The sequence below is a fragment of the Lemur catta genome, chromosome 4 (assembly GCF_020740605.2).
Source record: "Lemur catta isolate mLemCat1 chromosome 4, mLemCat1.pri, whole genome shotgun sequence".
Lineage (NCBI taxonomy): Eukaryota > Metazoa > Chordata > Mammalia > Primates > Lemuridae > Lemur > Lemur catta.
This window is the reverse complement of record NC_059131.1, coordinates 95,686,462-95,700,551: the sequence shown is the minus strand read 5'-3', so window position 1 is coordinate 95,700,551 and position 14,090 is coordinate 95,686,462. Positions and strand designations below refer to the sequence as shown.

At 33.0% G+C, this 14,090-nt stretch overlaps 1 protein-coding gene across 2 annotated transcripts in view; it reads right to left on the bottom strand.

Moving 5' to 3' along the window:
• Positions 1–14,090, bottom strand: part of TBC1D19 (TBC1 domain family member 19) — a 118,974-nt gene that overhangs the window by 89,366 nt on the left and 15,518 nt on the right. The window contains exons 2-4 of one of the 2 annotated variants that reach the window (XM_045550483.1): positions 13,435–13,507; positions 12,430–12,475; positions 6,421–6,496 (exon numbers count right to left, since the gene is read on the bottom strand). In XM_045550483.1, the coding sequence (XP_045406439.1) occupies positions 6,421–6,496; positions 12,430–12,475; positions 13,435–13,507 (195 nt within the window). Of the gene's footprint in view, positions 1–6,420; positions 6,497–12,375; positions 12,476–13,434; positions 13,508–14,090 lie in introns of both variants that reach the window. The other variant, XM_045550484.1, reaches the window with a different exon arrangement.

Genomic DNA, 14,090 nt, shown 5'->3' with positions numbered 1-14,090 from the left:
TAGGTTCCCTCAAGAACTCTAATCTTAATTAAGTGGTATTCATTCATTCCTTCGTTCACTCACTGAATATATTGAATGCCTTCTATATGCCAAGCACAAAATGAGGACCAGAGAGTAAAAGTTACAAAGAGCAGATTACTGTTTAATATAAGAAAGACACTTTCCAACAAGTAGAAAGATTTAATCAAAATATGGTTAAACTCAAAGAAATCGTGAGTTCCTTGTTTCCAGAAATCCTAGAGCAAGAGGAGATGAGAAATGAACACTTGTCAGAGTTTGCACAAGAAAAACCTGCAGGTCCACTCTAGCTCCAGTTTTATAGATACTATAATTTTTCGCGGTTCCTATGAGAAGGTAAATAAATGAGCCCTACGTCTCAAAATGAAATGCTGAAGAAAAATCATGATTATTTCTGTGCTATTATTTAAATTAAAATTTCGATGTACACTTAACACCAAAAAATAAATTAAAAGTAATGGTCTACCCAAAAGACTTATAAAATAAATATAAAGCTTTAAAATGTTATTTAATAAGAAAATGAATGGCCTTTTACATTAAAAATGTTTAAACAGTAAGATATTTACCTTTTATCCAAACCCATATCCTCTCTAAATACAATTATTGTTGCCTTCAAATCAGTTTCCCTAATAATTGGAATCTATGGTATTAACTCAAAGGATTTCAGGAGTTGTATAAATAATTTCTAAGTCATGAAAAGCAAAAGATTTAGAAAAGAATAGCAATTGTATTAAATTTTTTTAAATGAGTATTGTAGCACTGCTACTTTTTTATAACAATGAAAGTAAAGAGAAGTCTTTAAAATCCACATATATTAAACATGTAGCATGTTAAAAAAAAAACTTATGAAATTATAAAATCCAAAGATTATTTTCTTCACCCTGACAAAAAATAAAACGAAGTAAAACAAAATAATTTTAACCCAGCTATCTAATGGAAAAACATTTTAGTAATTCTTCTCCAATTATAAAATAACACGTTTATTCTAGATAATTTATAAAATAGAATATATAAAGAATAAAATAATAAATCTCCATAAATTCCATCAACCAAAAATAACCACTGTTAAAATATTTTGTTTTCTTCTTACATTTTTTCATGCATATATATGTGTGTAATTGAGACATATGTATATACACACAAACATACATTATATATTTTTTATTAAAATGAAATTTTTATATTTTGCTTTTTCCATATAAGGTTATAATATTAATGTATATACTTTCCTATTTCATTATATTAATATTTCTTCAAAGTTGACATTTTTGATGTCTATTTAACATTGTTTTTTTAGAAAAACCATATTATGTTTAAACAAGCTCTACTGTTGTTCATTTAGGTTCTTTTAAATTTTTTACTATTATCACAAACATAAATTTCTGTGTTTCTGATTCTTTCCTTTATACAAGGTTCTAGAAGCAGAATTACTAGGTAAATAGGTCTGAATATTTTCTAGGAGGGTACATTAACCATTTTTTTTTAATTCAATTTGTTCATCTTTTTTTTAACCTCCCAAAATTAGGAGAAATCATTCATCATGTCAAAAAATATCTATTGGGCATCCACTGTGGGCTGGGGACTGTGCCGGATGTTGGAGATACAGTGATGAAAAGAGAGACACTGGTCCTGCTTCACAGAGACTACAGAATCCATGTGATGATACAGACAACCCAAGTATTACAGTAGGGGAGTACAGGGTGCCACAGGGAAAGCACCTGCGCAGCTGAGATCTGGGAGCCAGAAAGCCCACCTAAAGAAACTGTCATCTCACCTGCTAACCTAAACAATATGTAGAAGCTAGCTACAAATATATAGGATTGTGGGGAGGCCGTTTCAGTGGAAGCAACAACATAAGCAAAAATTCTCCTATTACAACAAGTGAAGGAGGTCAAGCATGATTACAGAGAAAGAATGTTTGTTTATGTGTGTGGCGGGATGGTCATCAAAAACAAGGAAAGTCTGAGAAACTGTCATAGCCAAGAGGAGCCTAAGGAAACATGACAACCAAATGTAATGCGGTGTCCTGGATAGGATCCTGGAACAGAAAAATGACATTAGGTTAAAAACTAAGGATATCTGAATAAAGTATGGACTTTAGTTAACAATAATATATCAATATTGGATCAATAATTGTAACAAACATACTATACTAATGTAAGATGTTCATAATAGGGGAAAGTGGGTATCAGATCTATGAGAACTCTCTGTATTAGCTTTTTAAAGCTCTTCTAAAAAAAATCAAGTCTATTAAAAATAGTAAAATCAATTCTGATTCAAGAGCAAAGCAGTGTGCCTAAATTCCCAAACTTATTTGTCCATGGAACCTTTTGTGTGGAGCATCTCTCAGGGCTAGTATTCAGCAGAAAACAGTCCGGAATATGCTGATGCAGAAAAAGAAGCCTCACAACCTCATCAGCCTAGAAAATTAAGTACCAGTCTAGCTTTCCAAAAACTTCAGAGGGCTGATTTACATCTCAAGTCTCAAGACATGATCAAAAGCTGAGTGAAGATAAAATAACTTATAAAACTTTAATAGAAAAAAAAGACTCTATTTTTTCCAGGGTACAATTCCAAAATATTCTCTGCCTACATTTTACTGAATAAAATGGGGAAAGAAACACCAACTGGATTTTTTAAAAGTTCTTTTTGATTGTAAAGGGCAAAGAACAGCCTGATAAGAAACCACCCAGTGCTCCTACAACACTTCCTAGCCACCTCCCTTTAATCAAACAGCACTTTTTTACAGCACTTTCTACCATGTATTACAGTCATTTGTGTCCAAGTCTTATTTCAACTACTAAACCGTGTAGTTACCTAAAGGTAGAATCTGTATCTAATTTGTTACTGAATCTCCACAGCAGAATGTCTTCTACTTAGTAGGCATTCAGTAAATATCTTTTAAATAAATATTGTAATAACTGCTGGAAGAGATGGCAAACTCCCATACCATTAATTCAACATAAACTTACTAAGCTCTTGCTACATAAAGGTCAGTGTACTAGATGCAATAGGTATGTAAAAATATTTTTAAACTATTAATTCTTCCAAGAGTCAGATAACAAAAGTCAGGAAGATGTATACAGAAATTACTACAATAGAACACAGTTGTGATAAGGGCCATAAAATCATAGAGATCTATAAGAGATCAAGAGAGGGAGAGGAGAGATCTCTTTCAACAAGGGTAATCAAGAAGAGATGCCATCTGAGCTGACCCTTACAAAGTATACGGGATTTTCATAATGCAAAGCAGTTAGAAAGGGCTCTCAAAGACAAGAAAACGAAATATGAGAAGTGCTAATGATGCAAGAGAAAAAGGCAAAATGATTCACTTGGAAGGACACAAAGGACAGTTATAAGACAGTGGAGATTGACAAAGTGGAAGGGGAAGCTGGGCACAGATACTAAAAATTCTTAAATGCTGAGCTTTGGAGTAGAAACTTCATTTGTTAGACAACTGCTAGTCATTGAAGGTTGGTTAAAAGGAACTGAGATACATTAGAAGAGTTCATCTGCTTATAATGAAAGTTAATAATATTGAGAACACGTAAGGAGATGCGGAGAGAGATAGATTGGAAGTTGGGAGATATAAGAATAAGGCAAGGATGTGAATTAAAGCACAGTGTCTGAAACAAAGTAAACATTCAATAAAAGATAGTCATAATTATCAGCATTATCATAATAATCATTATCTTATCACTATGGCAATAGCCTTACTAATGAAAAGAAAGACTGTAAGACTATGGGAAGAAATAGTTTATACAGCTTTAGTGACTATTTGGATATGGAAAACTGATATCAAAGATATCTCAAGTCTAAATTACCAAAATTAATGGAAACCTACAAACAGAAATAGGAAAGTCAGGAAGAGACACTTATTTTAGGATGAAGGCAATAAAATTAGTTTTCAACATGTTGAATTTGATCTCACAGAAGAAATGTATGACGGATAATTGATCATAGAAGATTAGAGCAAAACAAGATATGGCAACAAAGAAGATAGAAGCTGTGGAAGCTTGTATGACATAATCTGAGTATTTCAAAGTAAGTGGCAAATGTTAAAAATGAGTGAGATAGAGGTAAAATTGGGGGCCACACAAGCATGGAAAGGTTTTAGAACAACCTAAATGGAGAGCAGATAATGAATAAAGATTAATGAAAGTATTGACAGGTAGCAAAAAGAATCTCTAAAAGTTAAATGAATTTAGACTAGACTAATGGTTAACACAGGACTTGGGTGATTTTTCCTTGAAGTAGTCAAGGGTTTGGGAGAGAAGAGAAAATATTAAACAGGTGGTAGAGTGGCCTTAGGCTGAGGACTACAATGGCAGACAGAACAGAAGTCTGATGAGGCAAGAGATTATGAAGTGCAAGAGAGAACATGATGGAATGGAAGTCATGTGATCCAGACTAGATGGCTTTCATGCAAACAGGAGAGAACTGCCCAAGGGAATAGGGAGCTGAAGAACTGGATGTTTCAAGAAGAACAAATCTAGAAAGATAGGCAGATACTAACTGGTAGAGGAGGTAATTAGTACAGCTGTGGTCAAAGAATCCATTAGCTCAACAAACATTTATTGAGAGTGTTCTGTGGGCTAGGCACTATGCTAGATGCTGAGGATAAAAAGCATAGTCCCTGCTCTTAAAGAATGAATAATTTAGTGCAGGTATGGGCAACCCTTCTGTAAAAGGGCAGATAGTAAATATTTTAGGCCTCGCAGGTCATAAGGTCTCTATTGTAAGCACTTAACTCTGTCACTATATTACAAAAGCTGCCACAGACAATATGTAAATGAATAAGCATGACTATTTTCCAATAAACCATATTTTATTAATTCATATAATTTTCCTGTGTCATAAGATATTATTTTTATTTTGGTTTTTCAGCCGGTTAAAAGTGTAAAAAAAAAAAATTCCTAACTTGCCAGCCCTATAAAAATAGATGTCAAGCTGGATTTGGCCCATGGGCTGTAATTTGCCAATCCCTGATGTAAATGGATAAGTCCAAAAAAAAAAAAAATAGAGTATATACACAATACACTTTCATCCATGTATACTCTCAGCAACTAGCAGTAGGCTTTAAGAATGGACTTATTATTTATCTCTCTATCTCTTCTTTTCAGTCATGATAGGAAACCAGCCTCTGTGTTTTGTTTTCTACATCTACCATGCTAAAACTGATATTTTCTCTATACCATTTGAAAGTTTTCAACTTCACCAAAAAATATTTAGACACACCTTCTTAGTTTTACTTTCTTGAGTTTAAATCTTTACAACAAAAGACCACACAATTCTTTCATACTAGTATCATTTAACTATCATGCTTTATGACAAATAAATGTTATCCAATTTCCAGCCCTAAAAGATACCACCTAGAAACAGAAATACAAACTTCTTCAACTATCTCCACATTTTTTTTTATATCATCTCCTTCTGTCATCTAATTTTGATGGTTTTTTTAAATGAAAATAAAATTTGAAAAATAAGATCTGCCTAATATCCACTGTTATGGAATGTGATAACTCAAGCAGCACAAAATTTTCAAGAGCAGCAGAACTATAATGTTAATTGTTGAAGCTGAGTCATGGGTACATGGTAGTTCTTTAAGGTATCTTTGAAATATTTCATACTAAAAAAGTTTGAAAAATCCATTTCTGAGACTATGCTGGAGAATGACGGTCAACTCTGACTGCGATGCCCATTAAACACGTGGGCAGTGGCAGTCACAGACTCCTAGCCAGCACCACGAGGAAGGTTTACGGACAGGACTGTGCCGAAGAAAGGTGGGCTAGACTGTGCCAAGGTGAAGGGCAGTTAAAAGAGTTAGGGGATGGGATAGAATGTACTGAGCTTCTATTTTAATAGCTTTTTATAGTTTTTCTATTTAAATTGCTTTATTTCATCTTTAAAAGTGATTCTTAGTTGTTTGCCAGCCCATTTTGATAGCAGGTTCATCTGAGCTCTGTAACAGAATACAATTAGTATGTGACAGCCCGCTGTGAGAACAAATATATTTCAAAAACAGTATCAGTAACACTGGCTTCAAAGGCCAAACTTTTACGGCAACAGGGCATAAGTTCATTCACATTTCATTCCTTTACTATCATAGGGCATGAAGACTAGATTGTCACATAATATTTTCATCATATTTTAAACTTCAAGCCAGTACAGTAAATGATATTTTCCCTTCTACTCAATTTTTTCTAGGGTAACTATAGTTAAATAGGCATGATCCTTGGTTACTGAAAATAAAGAGAGAATATACCAATACTATTAACACCAATTTAGTGGTTCTTACCAAGGCTTTCATAATGAATAATACATACTCCTGACAATAATAAGGATCTTTTACTCTGCATAACTCAGCACGCAAAAATGAAATAAAAATGAACAATAGCCGACCTGTGCCTTCCTCATGTACACCAAAGGTTCTTTAAGATGTTCAGGAGGTGCAGCAGGATGACTAGGTAAAGGAAATCTAGGAGCAAAAAGAGGCAGCTAAATATTACACATTTATTCTCTCGGTTAGACATTACTTACCTCTATTGTCCATGTTATAAATAAAACAGACTATTTGTTAGTTCTATATGTTTACACAAGGTGCAAGGGCCTACTAAAACTTTAATTCTTATCCTACTAGTATTGAATTTCTAGATTAAAATTTCAATTACATAGTAAAAGTTAAATTGCATGATAATCTGAATTCATAAATTGAGGTAATTTTAAAATTACCTATCTCTGTAAATGCTCACATACAAGTTGTTATAATCATTAATTTTAGCACAGAAATATTATAACATTTACGGGACTTTTTAAGGTTAAAAAAATCCATTAACTTACCAATGTATTAATTCATTTCATGTCTCCTAATTTCCTTGTCCACATGATTATATATATTTTTTACATAATTGAAATAGTAATATAAATAATACTTTTGGTAACAGCCATGTTTTAATATGTAATACATAAATTTACAAATTTGATAGAATTTAAAAATTTTAATTCTTTCTGTTATCCAAGTGATATATTTTATATTCAAAATGTATTGTTTTTATTAAGAAAATAGATGTATTTAGTCAGCAAATATTTTAGCCATTCTAGGTACTAAGCATAAGATGATAATTAAGAAAATATTCCCTGTTCTCATAGACTTCACATTCTAGTGAAGGACAGTCAATAATTATGAAAACAAACAAATCAATAGAATAATATCAGACAGTAATAAGTGCCATAAGAAAATGAAAGTAGGGTAATGAGATACAAGTAATTTGGGAGGCAGGGAAGGCCTCTAGGGGATATGATATTTGAACTACGCCATGAGTGAGAAGGAGCCAACCAGGCCAATATCTGGGGGAAGCATATTCCAGGCAGAAGGACAGCAGGCACAATACTCTGAAGAGGGAATATTTGGAATGTTTAAGGATCAGAAAAAGCCAGCATAGTGGGAACATAATGAATGAAGTGCAAAGAGGTATGAAATCACAGATAGAAAAGGCAGTAGAAAGACATAATGGTTCAATATTTACTTAGAGATTCCAGTCCTTTCCGCAACAATACATAACTCCTATTGAAATCAGTCATAGGTGTTGCTCCTACAGCAAAGCAACCATGTTCCATTACTCAAGAACCTCAGAATTTCTCAAGAAATTCTTGCTCCAAAGAGGGACGGTAGCATGTGTAAAGGGTTAATAATCTGTCCCAGAGCCTGAGTGTAAAAGGCTCAATTGGCTAGAAAAAACACTTCTGGAATAGAAGTGTAGCCTATCCCACCCAATCTGTAAGACAGTTTCACAAATTGATTATTTCTGGCAAATTATTTTTTCTACTAAAATCTGCATTCCATGTACCTTTCCCACTCACAAATGAAATAAAAACTGATAGTCTCTAGATACTTCAATATTTCTTGTCTTATATGCAAGACAGTTTAAAATCTATTCACATTACCCAATTTGCTTCCATTTTTAATGGCAATTATGTCTAAATTTAATAAAACTTAGAAATTTAGGATTGAAACTTAAAAGCATTTACTAATAATCGTAAGAGTTATTTAATGATCAAAGAAATTTACCCAAAAATACAGGTAACAAGAGGCAACTCAAAAGTCATTCATATTAAAACCAAAATCAAGTTATTTATTTATGCAGAAATATTTAACAAAAACATACTAAATGTTCAAAGTAAAAGAGATATAGAAGTGAACAAAACAGGTCAAAAATCTCTGCCCTCATGGAGCTTACATTTAGTAATATGAAGAGATAAGGGTTGCCAGACAGGAACAGTGCACAGAAATCTATGCAGCACCCTTGACTCTGTTTCTTCTTGTCCCCCACGTCCCCATATATACCTCTCAGCTTTTCTACCCACCGACAGTATCCTATTTTAGGCAACCATTATCCCTTGCCTATATTCAGTTCCTAAGCAGTTTCCTCTGCTTCCATACTATTTTCAACCTATTCACCAATATGCCTGACTGTCAGCCAGAAGTGATATCTTTTTTTATTCACAAGCAATTGTATTTCCAGTGTCTAACGCCTGGCACATCTAGATAACCAATACATTGTTGAATAAATAAAATGCAAATGTGATCATGTTACTACTTTGATTAAATTTTTTAAATGGCACCCAAATGCTTTTAGGATCCAGTCTACAAAGCCTTGATTAAGAAGCACATCCCTGTGGACAAATCTGTCATCATCTGTTGTCAAGTCCCTTCACTCGCTACCATCCAGCCATACAAACTTTTGTTCTCCTTTGTGCCACTTTCTTTTCCACCTCTAAATCTCTGAGCCTATTGCTCCCTTCTGACTAAAGTGCTTTTCTTCTCTACTCCTTCCTCTAACTCTACCTTAGCTTTCTGACCCCAGCCTGAATATTGTTTCTTTTGGTAAGCCACTATAGCACCCCCAAATCTGAGTTATGTGCCTGCCCCATGGTTCCATGTACTTCCCCAATCACAGGACTTATTATACTGTAAATGCCTCTATAAAGTCTGTGTGCCCAACTGGGACGTAAGCTCCATGAAAGCAAAGACCACCTGGCTTGTTCATTATCCTCAGCACATCACTCAGTGCATAACACACAAGCAAATATATAGCAGCATTTAAAACTAAGAGGGCTAAGAAGAACTATATGATTAGGACATTTTGGAGGTACCTAGGTCTACTGCCTGAGCACTCTCCCAGCGAAAGCCATGAATGCGTGTATAAGGACTTATCTGAATTTGTGTTCTAGTGTAAAGTACTGATAATCTAAAATCCTTCCATTTTAGGGCCACTACTCTTCAACACTTCTATCTCTCTAAAGTATGGTAGACATGTGTATATATCAACTGTAACAGTAAACTATGGTATATGTTTTTATAGCTTGTACATATAGAACAAGTTTTTTAAAAGGTTTATTTAATTTATGTTCCTTAAGGGAAAAGAAGAGGTCATCTAATTCTTTATAAACTGCTCTGTACTTGAAGACCAAGACACAGAAAGAAGCTGGTGCATTTTCATTTTGTGAGTAAAGACTGTCTTAGTTAAATCTTTATAATAAGGTTAGGAATGGTAATTACACTGTTTCCTCAATTTAACAAATATTTATCATGTGTTAGTACTGGTACTAACAAATAACTATTTGCTGACTCAATGTCATTTTTGTGATGCTAGTACTAAAAAAAACACAAGACACAATTCTTGTTCCAGAATATTTTTAATGCAGTCAAGAGGTAAGATATAGACATATGGGAGATATAGTAAAATGCATGGGCTTTGGAATCAGACAATTGAAAGTCAAGCTCTAGCACTGCTATTTACTAGCTATACAATCTTCAGCAAGTTACTTAAGTGTTCTGCCATAGTTTGAATGTTTGTCCCCTTCAAAACTCATGTTGAAATTTAATTGCCATTGTAAGAGTATTAAGAGGTGGGACCTTTGAAAAGTGATTAAGACATGAGAGCTTCATCCACATGGGTGGGACTGGTGCCGTTATAAAAGGGTGAGTTTGGTCTCCTCTTGCCCTCTCTCATCCTCTCACCTCTGTCATATGATGATGTAGCAAGAAGGCTCTTGCCAGATGCTGGTACCTTAATATTGGACTTTCCAGCCTCCAGAACTGTGAGCCAATAAATTTATGTTCATTATAAATTACTGAGTCTCAGATATTCTGTTATAGCAGCACAAAACAGACCAAGACATAGTGTAAGCCTCAGTTTTCTCTTATATAAAATGGTGATCATAATAAATTCTACTTCATAGGGTTGTTATGAAAATTACATTATATAAGCCAATGCATATAAACTGCTTAGCACAGCATCTGGCACAAAATAAGCATTTGATCAATGTAAATTATCATTAATATAATATTGAATAGTTATAAACACAATAATAAATATGTAATCATTTAAAAGGAACAGAAAACATAACTAATTAAACAAAGTAAACACCCAAGTAGAAATAGCTAACCTAGGCTAGATTTACAAATTGCTAGTAAATAACAGAACACAGAAAATTTTCTAGTATATTTGTTAAATAAGAATCTGACTAAAATCTTTGAAATGCTTGGTAAAATGAAGTGTCCTATTTTCAGGTATAATCTGTATAGTTCATGTGATCCACACTTCTCTTAGGCATGAGAGTGTGTGTATATTTTTTTAACCTCTAATTATTTAATATTACCTAATGAATATTTCTACTTTACTTTTTGCTTTCTTTACTCATCTATCTATTGATTGCTGCCAGTAAAAAATGCAACTGAATGTGCTAAGTCCACTTTATTCTTTTAAGTTATGCCAGGGGAACACTTCTTCCCCACTCCCAATATACCCTTTCATGTAAAAAGAGCTCTATTACTGTAACATTCTTGGCCTCTCTTTAGGACTTAACTCACTACACCACGGAAGGTTAGTGCCTTATCCAACTTTTAAATTTGAGGATAATCTGAACATGCTTACCCTGATCTAGTGCTATTTGACTGGAAGGTTAAGTCTATTTAATTCTGGAGTTCAGTTAAGGGATTCATTTTGTTCTTACACTAAGCTATGTCCTCCTGCCTAGTCTTTATATGTAATCAAAGTGTAATTTTGATCTCCTATCTGCCTTTCTGTTTTATCATACTTCTCAATTTATTCAGAACCCAAGTGACAAGGAAAGGTAGTGTTTATTATTGGATTCCTTCAAAAATCCCAAGTTATTCACAAAATATTTATTTAAAATTCTATTGTATAGTGTACCAAAGATATGGTACTGAATGAAACATAGTCCCTCCCATCAAGTAAAAGAGCAGTCTGTCACAAAGACCAATTTTCAGGAATGCATCAGATAAAAAAATAGCGATCATTAGTAGTATCTCCTCAGATTGAGAATCCAATATTTGGAATTTCACACAACAGGCATCTCTAGTACATATTGTAAACTGAAAACCTTACTTGTCATGATAAATGTCTATTCCTTTGATGAATAGTGCTACCAAAGGTATGATCATGGTCAACTTCAATTAATAGAACTTATATTTGATGTTATTTAAGAATTCAAAAACCAACTAGGAAGACGGTGATAAGCAAAGAAATAAATACTAATTTAAAAATAAAATTACCTAAAGCACATATCTACAGGCCTTCATCTGAGTCTCTTTATTTTAGAAACAAACGGGATTATCTTATTTCCCAGTTAACAGATTAGAAGGGGCAAGTTGGAAATGGCAGTGTTAGAAACTAGAGAATGCTAGAGACACAGATACAGTGATAGCAATAAAAAAAAGATAGAAGTAAAAAAAAAATAGCAGATATAAAAGCTCTATTGTACTATGAACTCCATGAGGGCAAGAATTGAGTTTCTTGTTCTATACTATATCCCTAGTGCGTAGCACAGTGCTGGCACATGGTGGGTACTCAGTAAGTACTTGATGAATAACAGAATGTTGAATAAACTACAAAAGCTAACATTCTAGATCTAGAGTTTTTAAATGGCAAACAAATACACCTTAATAGACCCTGATGCTAAATCTAGATAAACAAAAACACTGATGCTCTTAATAATGACACTAATTTTGCAAAAAAAAGATAATTATGTTTAGAATGGTCAGTTTATAAAGACACAAGAAAAGTGTAATATCCAAAATGGCAATAATAAAAGCAATGTTAATAAACTTCAGTTATCTGAAATATTAAGAGAAAGATCTTACTCCCTAATTTCCTGGATGTATGAATTATTAATATACAATATCAGGCAGTTAAGAAAACCCACCTATTCATTATTGTCAGGCAAGACTATAGCAACTTTAAATTGCATTAACTTACTTGAAATGATATATAACTACTAATGAGAAATAATAATACAATGAGTATATGTAGCAATACTGATTTTATTACTCACAAAGTAAATATAGCTAAACAAAACAGTGTCTCAAAACAGTGTGGGAAAACTCACACACTAAGTTCACTATAAACAGCATTCTGAAGTTTCTTCTCCCAACCTGTTTGAAAAAAAGAATAAAATATATGAACATATTAGCTTTTTAAATAAACAATATCATAACTAAATTTATCTCACTAAAATTTGGGTATAATATTTATTTGTGAAAGAACTTTCTCAACTGTCAATTGCTATGTAAAGTGGTATTAAGGAATTATTTCCTATATACTTATCACATCCCTTGGCTAACACTGAGTAGCAAAGTCATTAACGTGATATTATTTTTAAATAATATCATTATGGCACCATTTTTTCAAGTTGAGAGGAACATTTTCTTCTTTCACTACCAAGGTACTCAATGAATGCCAAACTCTTTGGATGCTGTACTACTAAGGCTATGAGGAAAGTAAAAAAATCAGTCAGGCCCCTGAAGAAGATAAATCACAAGCATGTAGTTATAATTAACTAGTCAATAAAGTCCCAGATAACAGAAGCAGATCATTTTGAGTTACCAAGAGTCAGACCAGTTAGTTCAGCTGCTAAATAACTATCCGGGTACCACTTAACATGTCAGTTCTTATGCGCAGAGGTTGGAATAAGGAACCTCTCTCTTGCTCTACAAAAATTAGGATTTTCTTTTTGTTTTCGTTGAAAGCATAGAAAAATAGTAGGAAGAAATTGTAGAAGGAAAGAAAACCACAACTGAAAAGTAAAAAGACAAATTACTTAACTAAGGAGATACTTAATATATTCAGGATGTATTTTGACCAGGAAGGTAAACAGTATTTCAAACTGATTAACGCAAAGCAGTCATTCTCCCAGTGTTCCTGATTTTTTGCACTATTTTATTAAAACGTCTGATTTTCCCCAAATAGAAACCTATTCAGCCACAGTTTTCACAATTTTGATTGAGTAATTGGAAGCCTAGGGATAAAATATTACCTATTTTGCCTTAAAGAATTAGGAATAAATAAAACATTTCCTTTTTTGCCTTCAATAATTAGGGAAAAACTTACAAACCTGATATTTTAAAGAATTCCTTAATATCTTCTTTTAGTGATTCAAGTTTAATCTCAGGTCTCTGAAGACTGGCCTAATTTTTTTAAAAAGAAGAAAAAGAAGAAGAAAGGAAATGACAGGTCAAAAGTAAATCACTTGGGTTGATTTTTAACACAAATGAAACTTTTAAAAAGGAGTGTCCAAATGTGTATACTATTTGAAAAGTCTTGGAGGCTAGAGCTTGTAACTATCTAGAATAGCTTATAAGAGAGACTTCCTCACCTATTCTTAAAATAGAGGATCTGTGATAGCATACTCAAAATATACAAACTTGCAGCTTATGAGTGCTTAACGTCTTTACCTAACATTTCAAGTAGGAAAAATACTCAGATTTTATAAATTTATTCCCTTACTATTATATCCAATCTATATGGCAACTATACTTAATGACCAAAAAACCATTTGCACACATGTAAATGGGTTTTTATATAGGGTCTTCCTCTTTGAATTCCTGCTCAACGTAAACATGCATTTGTTGCATGTATTTATGGAAAATACATAAAACTATTATGCTAATTCATAAATGCTTATTATTAATACCTTATCTTCAAGTGCATGCTTTCTACTCTACTGGTTTTTCACACTGTAATCTTTACCAAAAATAATTTTTCCTATTT